This window comes from Osmerus mordax, chromosome 12 (genome assembly GCF_038355195.1).
Source record: "Osmerus mordax isolate fOsmMor3 chromosome 12, fOsmMor3.pri, whole genome shotgun sequence".
Classification (NCBI taxonomy): Eukaryota; Metazoa; Chordata; class Actinopteri; order Osmeriformes; family Osmeridae; genus Osmerus; species Osmerus mordax.
Window position 1 is genome coordinate 7,689,755 of NC_090061.1, and position 15,759 is coordinate 7,705,513.

A 15,759-nucleotide genomic window follows, 5' to 3' on the forward strand; every position below is an offset into this window, starting at 1 on the left:
GCTAGTATTACATTTCACGTACATTTTGTTGTTGTTGTTGTAAAAGTGTCAAATTATTACAGATTAAGCAAGCTCGGCATTGGCTGGATAATTCATGTCATAACTGAAGATTTGAATTGACCGTGACTGAAGTGTAGTTCAGTGAATTGAACTCATAGGGCCGCTGTTGGCCAGTGTGTTGGGGTTGTAGAGCAGATGTACAGCAGTACCTCCCCCACCAAGATACATTTTAGAGAGAGGAGCATAAACGCACAGTCCGCATTACATACAGAACAAAAACAAGAAGCTGCAAATCTTTTAAAGGTCTATATATTCAATTTCAGAACGTATTTCTCGTCAATGACCTACTCGGGAAAATACTGGACTATACACGGTTGTATTGTGGATCATTATATATTTCTTTGATACAGAGGAAAATATGGAAAGAACAATGGCACGGCAAGTACTGTTTTTTATCTCGGTCTTCTCTCTCGGTTCAGTTCACGGACAGGTCAGTTATTCAATTCCTGAAGAAATGGTGAAAGGTTCTTTAGTCGGTAACATAGCGCAGGATTTAGGTTTAGACATAAAGAGATTGAAATCAGGTAAAGCTCGCATTTATACTGGAGACAGCGCAGAATACATCGAGCTGAATAAAGAAAGGGGAGTCCTCCTCATCAAAGAGAGAATAGACCGTGAAGCGCTCTGCGGACAGACGACGCCTTGCGCTCTACATTTTCAAGTAATTCTGGACATTCCAATGGAATTATTTAGAGTAACTGTGGAGGTTAAAGACGTAAACGATAATGCTCCAAGTTTTACAAACAGCGAAATGCGTTTTGAAATTAGTGAGTCTGCAGTGTCAGGATCAAAATTCCTTTTAGAGAGAGCTATGGATTTTGATATTGGTATCAATGGTCTCCAAAGCTACTCCTTGACACCCACGGACAATTTTGTTCTCAAACTACATAATCAGGCAGATGGAAGCAAAAAGGTAGAGATGGTTTTACAAAAACCTTTAGATCGAGAAAAACAAGAACATATGTCTTTAGTGTTAATAGCAATTGATGGAGGCGACCCCCAATTGTCTGGAACAGTGCAAATACACATTACAGTATTAGATGCAAACGACAATGCCCCGGTTTTTACGCAAGCAATGTATAAGGCAAGCATATCAGAGAATGCATCAAAAGGAACAAGAGTCACAACGGTCAGTGCGACTGATGCCGACAAAGGATTCAACGGAGTATTGTCCTACCGTATTCCAAAAAGCATGTATACATTAACTGAACTTTTTCACATTGATAAAAATAACGGAGAAGTTACAGTAGTTGGTCAACTTGATTTTGAAAAAAACAAGCAATATCAAATTGACATTGAAACCATAGATAATGGAGGTCTATCCGACTCTAGCAAGATCATTCTTGACGTTGTTGATGTTAATGATAACAGCCCCGTTATCAATATAATTTCAAAATCAAATGCTATAACGGAGGACTCCCCGCAAAATAAAGTAATTGCCATGATGAGCGTTCAAGACACAGACTCGGACAATAACGGCGAAGTTAATTGTGGAATAAATGAAAATATCCCCTTTACAATCAAATCATCACTAAACGGTTTCTATAGTTTAGTGACAGACAGTGAATTGGACCGAGAGAGAGCGTCTGAGTACAACATCAGTGTCACGTGTTCTGATGAGGGAGTGCCCTCGCTCACCAGCAGCGTCACTCTCACCTTACAGATATCAGATGTTAATGACAACGCTCCTGTCTTTGAGAGGAGCTCATATGAGGCCTACATCATAGAAAACAACACACCGGGCCTCTCTATATTCAAAGTAAAAGCCAGAGACGCTGACTGGAACCAGAATGCTCGTGTTTCCTACATACTGGAGGACTCCTCGGTTAACGGAGTGCCCGTCTCCTCATATGTGTCCGTTAGTGCTGATAGTGGAGTCGTCCATGCAGTGCGCTCTTTTGACTACGAGCAGATCAAGGACTTCCAGTTCCGTGTAAAAGCGCAGGATGGAGGCTCCCCTCCACTCAGTAGCAATGTGACTGTGAAAATAATGATTCAGGACCAGAACGACAACGCACCTCAGGTTCTGTACCCAGTCCAGACTGGCGGCTCTCTGGTGGCTGAAATGGTGCCTCGTTCAGCAGACGTGGGCTATCTGGTAACTAAAGTGGTGGCTGTTGATGTAGATTCTGGACAGAATGCCTGGCTCTCCTATAAACTGCAGAAAGCCACAGACAGGGCGCTGTTTGAAGTGGGCTTACAGAATGGGGAAATAAGAACTGTGCGCCAAGTGACTGATAAAGATGCAGTGAAACAAAGGCTCACTGTTGTAGTGGAGGACAACGGGCAGCCCTCTCGTTCAGCTACAGTCAATGTTAACGTGGCGGTGGCGGACAGCTTCCCTGAAGTGCTCTCGGAGTTCACTGACTTTACGCACGACAAGGAGTACAATGACAACCTGACTTTTTACTTAGTCTTGGCTTTGGCTGTAGTTTCATTTCTTTTCATCACGTGTTTGGTGGTTATTATATCAGTGAAAATATACAGATGGAGACAGTCTCGTATCCTCTATCATTCCAATCTGCCGGTGATTCCGTATTATCCACCGCGTTACGCAGACACTTTGGGGACGGGAACTCTCCAGCACGTGTACAATTACGAGGTGTGTAGGACGACTGACTCCAGAAAGAGTGACTGTAAGTTCACCAGCCCGGGTAGTCAGAACGTCCTGATAATGGACCCCAGCTTGACAGGAACCATGCAGCGGATACAGAGTGAAAAGAGCATCTTAGACGAACCTGATTCTCCGTTAGAGGTGAGTTTTCATATGTAAGGTGAATTGTGGGATCTTGAAAACTTAACGCACAGTATTTATTATAACGTAGCCTATCTTAAAACCATTCAGCACTCAACGACCCCAATATTTATTTCCTCTCTGAGACAACATTTTAGAATCATGCAGCATACACTTGTTATTTCATAAAACCAATGCTTTAAAAAAAAGACTAAAACAATTGCATGAATACCCTCAAACACACACACACACACACACACACGCACACACAACACGCTCCTCCTATACTGATTATGGAATTGTAATGAGGTAAAGAGCACTGATGACATCGATTTTGTGTAAAAAACGATTCTGGCAATTCCGAACACCAAGAAAATATCCTGTCTATAGCTTTGCCATCGATCTCTATATCAATTTTCTAACAATTGTTCTTGCGTTTAAAAAGATAAAAATGTTGTCTTGTTTGCGCTAGCCCTTGGCAACTTGATGTGTAGTTTAATGCATTGGACTCCGAGGGCCGCTGTTGGCCAGTGGGTTGGGCGGCTTACTGCAGTACCTCCCCTCTTTTCGACGTTATGAGATACAGAAAGGGCTGCACGCAGAGCGCACAGTCCGGGTTGCAGAGACGGAGTACTGAGACACCAATCCGGGATTATTTTGTTCCGTTGGATTGGGTTGTTTTGTTTTTCATATAGTATATTTGGTTCTGAGTATTAATCAAAATATCACAGAATTTCTTGCGGATTATGATGCCTTTGTTGATTCGTACCTCCAATTTGATGTCGAAGAGAACAATGACACGGCAAGTAGGTCTACTGTTGTTCATCTCGTTCCTCTCTCTCGGTTCAGTGTACGGGCAGGTCAGTTATTCTATTCGTGAAGAAATGGTGAAAGGTTCTTTAGTCGGTAACATAGCGCAGGATTTGGGTTTAGACATCAAACGATTAAAAACAGGAAAAGCTCGTGTACACGTAGGAAATAGCATAGAGTACATCGAGCTGAATAAAGAAATGGGAGTCCTTCTGATCAAAGAGAGAATAGACCGTGAGGAGCTCTGTAGACAGACAACGCCTTGTGCTCTACATTTTCAAATACTTTTAGAGAATCCCATAGAATTTTATCGAGTCACAATTGAAATCACTGACATAAATGACAATGCTCCTGTTTTCGACAAAAATGCTATGAAATTTGAAATTAGTGAATCAGCTGTTACTGGGGCAAAATTCGTCCTGGAGCGAGCTGTCGATTCTGATATAGGAGTCAATGGACTTCAGAGCTATGCTCTTAAACCCACTGACAATTTTGTTTTGAAGTTACAAAATCAAGTAGATGGAAGTAAAAAGGTAGAGATGGTTTTACAAAAGCCTTTGGATCGAGAAAAACAAGAGCAGATTTCTCTGGTATTAACAGCAGTGGATGGTGGCGAGCCACAGCTGTCTGGAACAGTGCAGATACACGTCACTGTGCTTGATGCCAATGACAATGCCCCGACTTTTACGCAAGCGATATACAAAGCTAGTTTGGTTGAAAACTCACCGAGGGGCACATTATTAACTACAGTTAATGCGAGAGATATTGATTATGGATCTAATGGTTTAATCACATACTCCATATCAAGGACCAAAGGAATTCAGGAATTGTTTGAAATTGACGAAACTAATGGGGGAGTCCGTTTGATAGGGGAGGTTGATTATGAACTATCAAAACATTACGAAATAGATTTAGAAGCTAAGGATCAGGGTGGCCTTTCAGATTCGAGCAAGTTAATGGTCGAAATCATAGATGTGAATGATAATATGCCTATGATTGATTTAATGTCAACGTCACGGTCAGTTCCAGAGGACTCCCCCTCTCAGAGAGTTATAGCTGTGATGAGTGTTCACGATCCCGACTCTGATAGTAACGGAGTAGTTGGTTGTGTTTTGAGTGAAAATATCCCGTTTGTAATAAAGTCTACCTCTAACGGATTTTATAGCTTAGTAACAGACAGTGAACTGGACAGAGAGAGAGCGTCTGAGTATAACATCAGTGTCACGTGTTCTGATGAGGGCGTGCCCTCGCTCTCCAGCAGCATCACTCTCACCTTACAGATATCAGATGTGAATGACAATTCGCCTGTCTTTGAGAGGAGCTCATATGAGGCCTACATTATAGAAAACAACACACCGGGCCTCTCTATATTCACAGTGAAAGCCAACGACGCTGACTGGAACCAGAATGCTCGTGTTTCTTACATACTGGAGGACTCCTCGGTTAACGGAGTTTCCGTCTCCTCATATGTGTCCGTTAGTGCTGATAGTGGAGTCGTCCATGCAGTGCGCTCTTTTGACTACGAGCAGATCAAGGACTTCCAGTTCCGTGTAAAAGCGCAGGATGGAGGCTCTCCTCCACTCAATAGCAATGTGACTGTGAAAATAATGATCCAGGACCAGAACGACAACGCACCTCAGGTTCTGTACCCAGTCCAGACTGGCGGCTCTCTGGTGGCTGAAATGGTGCCTCGTTCAGCAGATGTGGGCTATCTGGTCACTAAAGTGGTGGCTGTTGATGTGGACTCTGGACAGAATGCCTGGCTCTCCTATAAACTGCAGAAAGCCACAGACAGGGCGCTGTTTGAAGTGGGCTTACAGAATGGGGAAATAAGAACTGTTCGCCAAGTGACTGATAAAGATGCAGTGAAACAAAGGCTCACTGTTGTAGTGGAGGACAACGGGCAGCCCTCTCGTTCAGCTACAGTCAATGTTAACGTGGCGGTGGCGGACAGCTTCCCTGAAGTGCTCTCGGAGTTCACTGACTTTACGCACGACAAGGAGTACAATGACAACCTGACTTTTTACTTAGTCTTGGCTTTGGCTGTGGTTTCATTTCTGTTCATCACGTGTTTGGTGGTTATTATATCAGTGAAAATATACAGATGGAGACAGTCTCGTATCCTCTATCATTCCAATCTCCCGGTTATTCCGTATTACCCACCGCGTTACGCAGACACTTTGGGAACGGGAACTCTGCAGCACGTGTACAATTACGAAGTGTGCAGGACGACTGACTCCAGAAAGAGTGACTGTAAGTTTGCCAGACCCGGTAGTCAGAACGTCCTGATAATGGACCCCAACTTGACAGGAACCATGCAGCGGATACAGAGTGAAAAGAGCATCTTAGACGAACCAGATTCTCCTTTAGAGGTGAGTGTGACTATTTTGGTTGCATATTTAAGTATTGTAACATGACACACAGCATTTATATATTCAAAGCCTATCTTAAATTAATTTCAGCACTACAACTATTGGACAGCACTCGTTCCGTGACAGATCTTTTATAAGAATGTAACTCCACTGCCTCCATGTTTAATTCCACTCGGAGAAAACAATATATTTTGGAATCTTACTAAATCAATTATATTTTAGCAAGCTTAAGCCTAAAATCCGGTTGTTTGCACAAGCCTGTGGCATTTTCTTGTGTAATTCAGTGCAATAGACTCCGAGGGCCGCTGTTGGCCAGTGATTTCCAGAGTAGGTTGTATTGTGCAGTACCTCCCCCATCTTTTCAATGTATTATGAGATACAGTATGGACTGCTCGCAGATACCAAAGTCCGGGTTGCAGAGATGGAGTACAGAGACACCGAACTGTGATTTTTGTGTTCCATTGGTTTGGCTTGTTCCTTTGTTGTTCAGTACATGAATTTTTTGCTCTCAGGGTTAATCGCAACATCACCGAATTATTTTACGGAATAAGACGCCTTTGTTGATTCGTACATCCAATATGATGTCGAAGAGAACACTGACACGGCAATTAGGTGTACTGTTGTTCATCTCGATCCTCTCTCTCGGTTCAGTGCACTCGCAGGTCAGTTATTCTATTCCTGAAGAAATGGTGAAAGGTTCTTTAGTCGGTAACGTAGCGCAAGATATAGGTTTAGATATAAAGAGACTGAAATCGGGTAAAGCTCGTATTTATACTGGAGACAGCGGAGAATACATCGAGCTGAATAAAGAAAGGGGAGTCCTCCTCATCAAAGAGAGAATAGACCGTGAAGCGCTCTGCGGACAGACGACGCCTTGCGCTCTACATTTTCAGATAATTCTAGAGAATCCAATGGAGCTATTTCGTGTAACTGTGGAAATCACAGATATAAATGATAACGCTCCTGTTTTTAAAAAGAATGAGAAAAGGTTTGAAATAAGTGAATCTGCTGTAACTGGGGCCACGTTCATGCTAGAGAGAGCAATGGACCCAGACGTTGGTGTTAACGGCTTACAGAGCTACGCCCTAAAACCTACTGATAAGTTTCAGTTGAAATTAAAAAATCAACCAGATGGAAGTAAAAAAGTAGAAATGGTTTTACAGAAATCCTTAGATCGCGAGAAACAGGAGACAATATCGTTGTTGTTAACAGCAGTAGACGGTGGTGAGCCTCAACTGTCTGGGACATTGCAGATACTTATTACTGTCTTAGACGCAAATGATAATGCACCCGTTTTTACTCAGGAGATTTACAAAGCGACCGTTGTTGAAAACTCTCCTAAGGGTGCAGTGCTGGCAAAAGTCAGTGCATCAGATGCGGATAAAGGTTTGAATAGTGTTGTTAGATACTCATTGTCTGGGGGTACTGAAGATCAGTCTGATGCGTTTGAGATAGACAGCAAGACAGGTGAACTGAGATTAACCGGCCAAATAGATTACGAAAAGGCCAAACACTATCAAATGTTTATCGAAGCTATGGATGAAGGAGGATTATCAGACTCCAGTAAAATAATCATTGACGTTATTGATGTCAATGACAACAGCCCCTTTATAAATGTGATGACAAAGTCGGGTTCGATAGCCGAAAATGCAATGCCGAGTACAGTGATAGCTATGATCAGCATTAACGACCCGGACTCTGATAGTAATGGCCAGCTGAGCTGTGATATAAACGAAAATATTCCGTTCACGATTAAAACTACATCTAATGGTTTCTATAGCGTAGTAACAGAAAGTGAATTGGACCGAGAGAGAGCGTCTGAGTATAACATCAGTGTCACGTGTTCTGATGAGGGCGTGCCCTCGCTCTCCAGCAGCGTCACTCTCATCTTACAGATATCAGATGTGAATGACAACGCGCCTGTCTTTGAGAGGAGCTCATATGAGGCCTACATTATAGAAAACAACACACCGGGCCTCTCTATATTCACAGTGAAAGCCAGAGATGATGACTGGAACCAGAATGCTCGTGTTTCTTACATACTGGAGGACTCCTCGGTTAACGGAGTGTCCGTCTCCTCATATGTGTCCATTAGTGCTGACAGTGGAGTCGTCCATGCAGTGCGTTCTTTTGACTTCGAGCAAATCAAGGATTTCCAGTTCCGCGTCAAAGCGCAGGATGGAGGCTCCCCTCCACTCAGTAGCAATGTGACTGTGAAAATAATGATCCAAGATCAGAACGACAACGCACCTCAGGTTCTGTACCCAGTCCAGACTGGCGGCTCTCTGGTGGCTGAAATGGTGCCTCGTTCAGCAGATTTGGGCTATCTGGTCACTAAAGTGGTGGCTGTTGATGTGGACTCTGGACAGAATGCCTGGCTGTCCTATAAACTGCAGAAAGCCGCAGACAGGGCGCTGTTTGAAGTGGGCTTACAGAATGGGGAAATAAGAACTGTTCGCCAAGTGACTGATAAAGATGCAGTGAAACAAAGGCTCACTGTTGTAGTGGAGGACAACGGGCAGCCCTCTCGTTCAGCTACAGTCAATGTTAACGTGGCGGTGGCGGACAGCTTCCCTGAAGTGCTCTCGGACTTCACTGACTTTACGCACGACAAGGAGTACAATGACAACCTGACTTTTTACTTAGTCTTGGCTTTGGCTGTAGTTTCATTTCTGTTCATCACGTGTTTAGTGGTTATTATATCAGTGAAAATATACAGATGGAGACAGTCTCGTATACTATATCATTCTAATCTCCCGGTGATTCCGTATTATCCACCGCGTTACGCAGACACTTTGGGAACGGGAACCCTGCAGCACGTGTACAATTACGAAGTGTGCAGGACAACTGACTCCAGAAAAAGTGACAGTAAGTTCGCCAGACCGGGTAGTCAGAACGTCCTGATAATGGACCCCAATTTGACAGGAACCATGCAGCGGATACAGAGTGAAATGAGTATCTTAGACGAACCGGACTCGCAACTGGAGGTTAGTCAATTTAATTCAGCTTTTGCCCATTTGTATGATCACTCAAAACAACTTAATCAGAGTTCGCACATTGGTAAATAGGTCATTTTATGCAAAACAACGTTCAGCACTGTGGACAGCGATATTCATTTCTGGAAACACTGACAATGAGCTATTACACCACACTCTCTTGCATTGTTTCTCTATCTCTCTTTTTTCTTTTAAGCATTCATTTATATATTTTCGTGTCAACCAAGTTGTGTGATGTAATCTTCTCAATATTCAACATGAATTTCATACGTTGCTTTTTGTGATTTGTTGACAGTGAACTCGTCTTTATCAACATTGCATATGGAGGCTTTATTTAAGGACGACTTCATGAATGCCTTGACGTAAAACCGTTCCTTCAACTCACAGTTTTTCATTCGTTTAAATTATCTAGACATGTAATGGTTGATAACGAACTCTGTGGGCCGCTGTTGGCCAGTGTGTTGTAGTGTTAGGAGATTTGCTACAGTACCTCCTCCATTACTTCGACATATTAGAGAGAAAGACCAGGACGCAGAGCGCACAGACCGGGTAACAAACATCAGTACGACGGAGAAATGGAGGTTCTAGTCTTTTGTTAGACAATTTTCTATTGGATTTTTCTACTTAGACTTTGGAATTGAAAACGAATGGAACATAGCATAACGGTTTGCTGATTATAATACCACGTTTGTTGGATTTAAATGTTTTGGGAAAATATCGGATAGCTACAACAATGACACGGCAAGTACTGTTGTTCGTCTTGGTCCTCTCTCTCGGTTCAGTGCACGGGCAGATCAGTTACTCAATTTCCGAGGAAATGGTGAAAGGTTCTTTAGTCGGTAACATAGCTCAGGATTTAGGTTTAGATATAAAGAGGTTGAAATCAGGTAAAGCTCGTGTTTATACTGGAGATAGCACAGAATACATCGAGCTGAATAAAGAACGGGGAGTCCTCCTCATCAAAGAGAGAATAGACCGTGAAGCTCTCTGCGGACAGTCTACGCCTTGCGCTCTACATTTTCAAATTATTTTAGAGAATCCAATGGAGTTGTATAGTATTACGGTTGAGATAACCGATGTTAATGATAACCCTCCAACCTTTGATAAAAGCGAAGTGAAATTCAAAATTAGTGAGTCTGCAGTCAGTGGGGCTAAATTTGTATTGGAAAGGGCTATGGATCTTGATGTAGGAAATAATGGTCTTCAGAACTATTTGCTCAATCCAACGGATCATTTTGTTCTTAAATTGCATAGCCAAGCAGATGGCAATAAGAATGTTGAAATGGTTTTACATAAACCGTTAGATCGAGAGACACAGGAGCAGGTATCGTTAGTACTGACAGCCATAGATGGAGGCGAGCCGCAGATGTCTGGAACAATGCAGATACTCATAACCGTATTAGACGCCAATGACAATGCGCCTGTTTTTACTCAGCCTGTGTATACAGCTACAGTAACAGAAAATGCACACAAAGGTACAGTTGTAGCGACAGTTAATGCGTTAGATGCGGACCATGGTTCAAACGGTAAAATCACGTATTCAATTACAAACACGTTGGATGATGTCCGTAATACGTTTGTTGTAAACGAGGACAGTGGTGAACTTACAGTGATAGGAAGCGTTGATTATGAAAAGTCAAGACATTTCCAAATCAATTTACGCGCAAGCGATGATGGTGGACTGACTGATTCATGCAAAGTAATTATCGACGTTGCTGATATAAATGACAATACACCTAGTATCAATATAATATCAAAATCAAATGTTATATCCGAAGATGCCAATACAGATACAGTCGTAACGATGATCAATATACAAGACCCAGACTCGGGTGACAATGGCAAAGTCCAGTGTTCCATAAACGAAAACATTCCTTTTCTAATTAAATCAACCTCAATTAACTTTTTTAGCTTAGTCACAGATAGTGAATTGGACCGAGAGAGAGCGGCTGAGTATAACATCAGTGTCACATGTTCTGATGAGGGAGTGCCCTCGCTCTCCAGCAGCGTCACTCTCACCTTACAGATATCAGATGTGAATGACAACGCTCCTGTCTTTGAGAAGAGCTCATATGAGGCCTACATTATAGAAAACAACACACCGGGCCTCTCTATATTCACAGTGAAAGCCAGAGACGCTGACTGGAACCAGAATGCTCGTGTTTCTTACATACTGGAGGACTATTCGGTTAACGGAGTGCCCGTCTCCTCATACGTGTCCGTTAGTGCTGATAGTGGAGTCGTCCATGCAGTGCGCTCTTTTGACTACGAGCATATCAAGGACTTCCATTTTCGCGTCAAAGCGCAGGATGGAGGCTCCCCTCCACTCAGTAGCAATGTGACTGTGAAGATATTGATCCAAGACCAGAACGACAACGCACCTCAGGTTCTGTACCCAGTTCAGACTGGCGGCTCTCTGGTCGCTGAAATGGTGCCTCGTTCAGCAGATGTGGGCTATCTGGTCACTAAAGTGGTTGCTGTTGATGTGGACTCTGGACAGAATGCCTGGCTCTCCTATAAACTGCAGAAAGCCACAGACAGGGCGCTGTTTGAAGTGGGCTTACAGAATGGGGAAATAAGAACTGTTCGCCAAGTGACTGATAAAGATGCAGTGAAACAAAGGCTCACTGTTGTAGTGGAGGACAACGGGCAGCCCTCTCGTTCAGCTACAGTCAATGTTAACGTGGCGGTGGCGGACAGCTTCCCTGAAGTGCTCTCGGAGTTCACTGACTTTACGCACGACAAGGATTACAATGACAACCTGACTTTTTACTTAGTCTTGGCTTTGGCTGTAGTTTCATTTCTTTTCATCACGTGTTTGGTGGTTATTATATCAGTGAAAATATACAGATGGAGACAGTCTCGCATCCTCTATCATTCCAATCTCCCGGTGATTCCTTATTATCCACCGCGTTACGCAGACACTTTGGGAACGGGAACGCTGCAGCACGTGTACAATTACGAGGTGTGCAGGACGACTGACTCCAGAAAAAGTGACTGTAAGTTCGCCAGAACCGGTAGTCAGAACGTCATGATAATGGACCCTAATTTAACAGGGACCATGCAGCGGATAAAGAGTGAAAAGAGCATCTTAGACGAACCAGACTCCCCACTGGAGGTTAGTAAATGTATTTCAGCGTTAACCCATTTGATCAATCGTTCAAAACTATTTAATCAGTCTTCGCACACCGGAAAATGACACTATTTTGTGCAAAACGTCTTACAGCATTGTTTCAGCACATCTCTTTCTTTCTTTCATCTTTCTTTATCCCTCTCTCTCTGTCTCTCTCTATACGTGGGGTTTTCTATTTTAATCAAGCATGTTATATTAACGACGCTATGTAAGTCAATCTGATGATTTTTCAACTTGAATTTTACAGAATGCTCTGCATGATTTGGAGACAGTGACGTTGTTTTAATACACTGCCAAATATATGCTTTTTTTAAGGACAGCTCCATGGCTACCGTGACGTCACAATATACCTTCAACTCATTGTTTTTTTTTTTCATTCTGATACTTCACTAAACTATTAAGACATAAAATGTAGTTCATGATAACGAACTCTATGGGCCGCTGTCGGCCAGTGTGTTGCAGCAAATTTGAAACAGTACCACCCCCATTACCTCAATATATTAGAGAGAAAGAGCAAGACGCAGAGCGCACAGTCCGGGTAACATACATAAGTATAACGACCGAGAAACCGAGGTGCAATTCTTTTGTTCCTTAATTGTCTATATTGGAGTTGTTCTACTTTGACATTGGCACTGAAAACGAATGGAATGTTGCAGAACTGTTTGCGGATATTCACACTTTTTGGATTTATAGTTTAAGGGAAAATATATCGGACAGAACAATGATACGGCAAGTACTGTTGTTCATGTTGGTCCTCTCTCTCGGTTCAGTGCACGGGCAGGTCAGTTATTCTATTCCAGAAGAAATGGTGAAAGGCTCACTAGTAGGTAACATAGCGCAGGATTTAGGTTTAGATATAAAGAGACTGAAATCAGGTAAAGCTCGTATTTATACTGGAGACAGCGCAGAATACATCGAGCTGAATAAAGAAAGGGGAGTCCTCCTCATCAAAGAGAGAATAGACCGTGAAGCCTTGTGCGGTGAGACGACGCCTTGTGCTCTACATTTTCAGATTATTCTAGAAACCCCGATGGAACTTTACAGTATCACAATCGAGATTACAGACATTAATGATAATCCTCCTATTTTTGAAAAAAGCCAAGTAAAATTCAAAATCAGTGAATCTGCTGTGATCGGAGCTAAATTTGATTTAGAGAGGGCAACAGACCTTGATGTTACCATCAACGGCCTCCAAACCTATGTGCTTAAACCTACGGATAATTTTATACTTAAATCGCACAACCAAGCTGATGGCAGCAAGAGTGTTGAGATGATCTTACAGAAACCCCTAGATCGAGAGAAACAGGATCAATTAGCATTAATACTTACAGCCATAGATGGAGGCGAGCAGCAGATGTCTGGAACGATGCAAATACTCATCACCGTATTAGACGCCAATGACAATGCGCCTGTTTTTACTCAGCCTGTGTATAAAGCTACAGTGACAGAGAACGCTCCAAAAGGTTCACTGATTCGCGTGGTCAGTGCAGTAGATGCAGACCATGGATCGAATAGTAAGATAGCATATTCAATCAGAAACACTCAAGAACATACTCGTGAAATGTTTGAGGTGAACGAGGAGACAGGCGAGGTTAGGTTGATTGGTAACGTTGATTATGAAAAAGTCCGACATTTTCAGATAAATTTACGTGCAAGCGATGAAGGAGGACTCACAGATTCGTGTAAAGTAATTGTTGATGTCGTTGATATGAATGATAATAAGCCTACGATCAATATAATGTCGAAATCCAACGTGATATCCGAAGATGCCAAACCAGAAACTGTCGTAACAATGATTAATATTCAAGACCCTGACTCAGGTGAGAATGGCAAAGTTCAATGTTTCATAAACGACAATATTCCTTTCATAATGAAGTCTACGTCAAATCATTTCTACAGCTTAATAACAGAGAGTGAATTGGACCGAGAGAGAGCGTCTGAGTATAACATCAGTGTCACGTGTTCTGATGAGGGCGTTCCCTCGCTCTCCAGCAGCGTCACTCTCACCTTACAGATATCAGATGTGAATGACAACGCACCTGTCTTTGAGAGGAGCTCATTTGAGGCCTACATTATAGAAAACAACACACCGGGCCTCTCTATATTCACAGTGAAAGCCAGAGACGCTGACTGGAACCAGAATGCTCGTGTTTCTTACATACTGGAGGACTCCTCGGTTAACGGAGTGCCCGTGTCCTCATATGTGTCCGTTAGCGCTGATAGTGGAGTCGTCCATGCCGTGCGCTCTTTAGACTACGAGCAGATCAAGGACTTCCATTTTCGCGTCAAAGCGCAGGATGGAGGCTCCCCTCCACTCAGTAGCAATGTGACTGTTAAGGTATTGATCCAAGACCAGAACGACAACGCACCTCAGGTTCTGTACCCAGTCCAGACCGGCGGCTCTCTGGTGGCTGAAATGGTGCCTCGTTCAGCAGATGTGGGCTATCTGGTCACTAAAGTGGTGGCTGTTGATGTGGACTCTGGACAGAATGCCTGGCTGTCCTATAAACTGCAGAAAGCAACAGACAGGGCGCTGTTTGAAGTGGGCTTACAGAATGGGGAAATAAGAACTGTTCGCCAAGTGACTGATAAAGATGCAGTGAAACAAAGGCTCACTGTTGTAGTGGAGGACAACGGGCAGCCCTCTCGTTCAGCTACAGTCAATGTTAACGTGGCGGTGGCAGACAGCTTCCCTGAAGTGCTCTCGGAGTTCACTGACTTTACGCACGACAAGGATTACAATGACAACTTGACTTTTTACCTAGTCTTAGCTTTGGCTGTAGTTTCATTTCTGTTCATCACGTGTTTAGTGGTTATTATATCAGTGAAAATATACAGATGGAGACAGTCTCGTATCCTCTATCATTCCAATCTCCCGGTGATTCCTTATTATCCACCACGTTATGCAGACACTTTGGGAACGGGAACTCTGCAGCACGTGTACAATTACGAGGTGTGCAGGACGACTGACTCCAGAAAGAGTGACTGTAAGTTCGCCAGACCGGGTAGTCAGAACGTCCTGATAATGGACCCCAGCTTGACAGGGACCATGCAGAGGATACAGAGTGAAAATAACCTCCTGGATGAACCAGACTCTCCACTGGAGGTTAGTGTGCTCTAACTGTTCCTGACAACATGTAATTTTACTCTCGTTGCCAACAGGCATCAGCTTCAAACATTACCTTTATGTTGCAATGTCAGCACTAGGGGTTATGGACAGCGACATTGTGATCCCCGGCCAGTTGTTGCTTAGTTTACACCTCATGAGCCTTATCCACTCACTCTCTCATACATGTGATATATCATCAAATTAATTGGTTTGTTACTTGGTATTACACTTCATATTTACGTATTTAATGGGATCTATTGGTTTGCACGAAATATGTATTCTAAATGTTGTTCATGGAACTTTTACATAAAAGATTGGCTTCCTATCAGCCCTTCATTGTCCTTTGTTATGGGTTTTAAATGCGCTTTAATGTAATATTTGCCTTAATTAGTCAATACAAGCTGGTGTCCATATTACAGTGGCTTTTGACAAAAGACTCAAATTATTACAGATTGAGCAGGGTTTGATTGCTTGGATAATTTATGTCATAGGCTACCTGAATATTTGAGTTTGACCGTTAACCGTGTAGTTCAGTGACTTGAACT

The 15,759-nt window shown here is 42.9% G+C and overlaps 4 protein-coding genes across 5 annotated transcripts in view; all 4 read left to right on the forward strand.

The window, feature by feature from the left end:
* LOC136954609 (protocadherin gamma-A11-like) overlaps window positions 1–15,759 on the forward strand; it is a 69,087-nt gene that overhangs the window by 2,776 nt on the left and 50,552 nt on the right. The window contains exon 1 of one of the 2 annotated variants that reach the window (XM_067248234.1): window positions 431–2,815. The exons of the other annotated variant lie outside the window; for it this stretch is intronic. Within the exon in view, the coding sequence (XP_067104335.1) occupies window positions 431–2,815 (2,385 nt within the window). Of the gene's footprint in view, window positions 1–430; window positions 2,816–15,759 lie in introns of those variants that run through there. 2 annotated transcript variants of the gene reach the window in all.
* On the forward strand, window positions 3,589–6,424 carry LOC136954405 (protocadherin gamma-A7-like). Its single transcript, XM_067248038.1, has 3 exons — window positions 3,589–3,916; window positions 5,201–5,976; window positions 6,359–6,424. Exons 1-3 carry the CDS (start codon window positions 3,589–3,591, stop codon window positions 6,422–6,424), a joined length of 1,170 nt encoding a protein of 389 aa, XP_067104139.1.
* Window positions 6,558–12,391, forward strand: LOC136954406 (uncharacterized). The gene is made up of 3 exons (XM_067248039.1): window positions 6,558–8,963; window positions 9,631–12,090; window positions 12,353–12,391. Exons 1-3 carry the CDS (start codon window positions 6,558–6,560, stop codon window positions 12,389–12,391), a joined length of 4,905 nt encoding a protein of 1,634 aa, XP_067104140.1.
* LOC136954408 (protocadherin beta-16-like) lies at window positions 12,818–15,226 on the forward strand. The gene has a single exon (XM_067248040.1). It carries the CDS (start codon window positions 12,827–12,829, stop codon window positions 15,224–15,226), a length of 2,400 nt encoding a protein of 799 aa, XP_067104141.1. The 5' UTR covers window positions 12,818–12,826.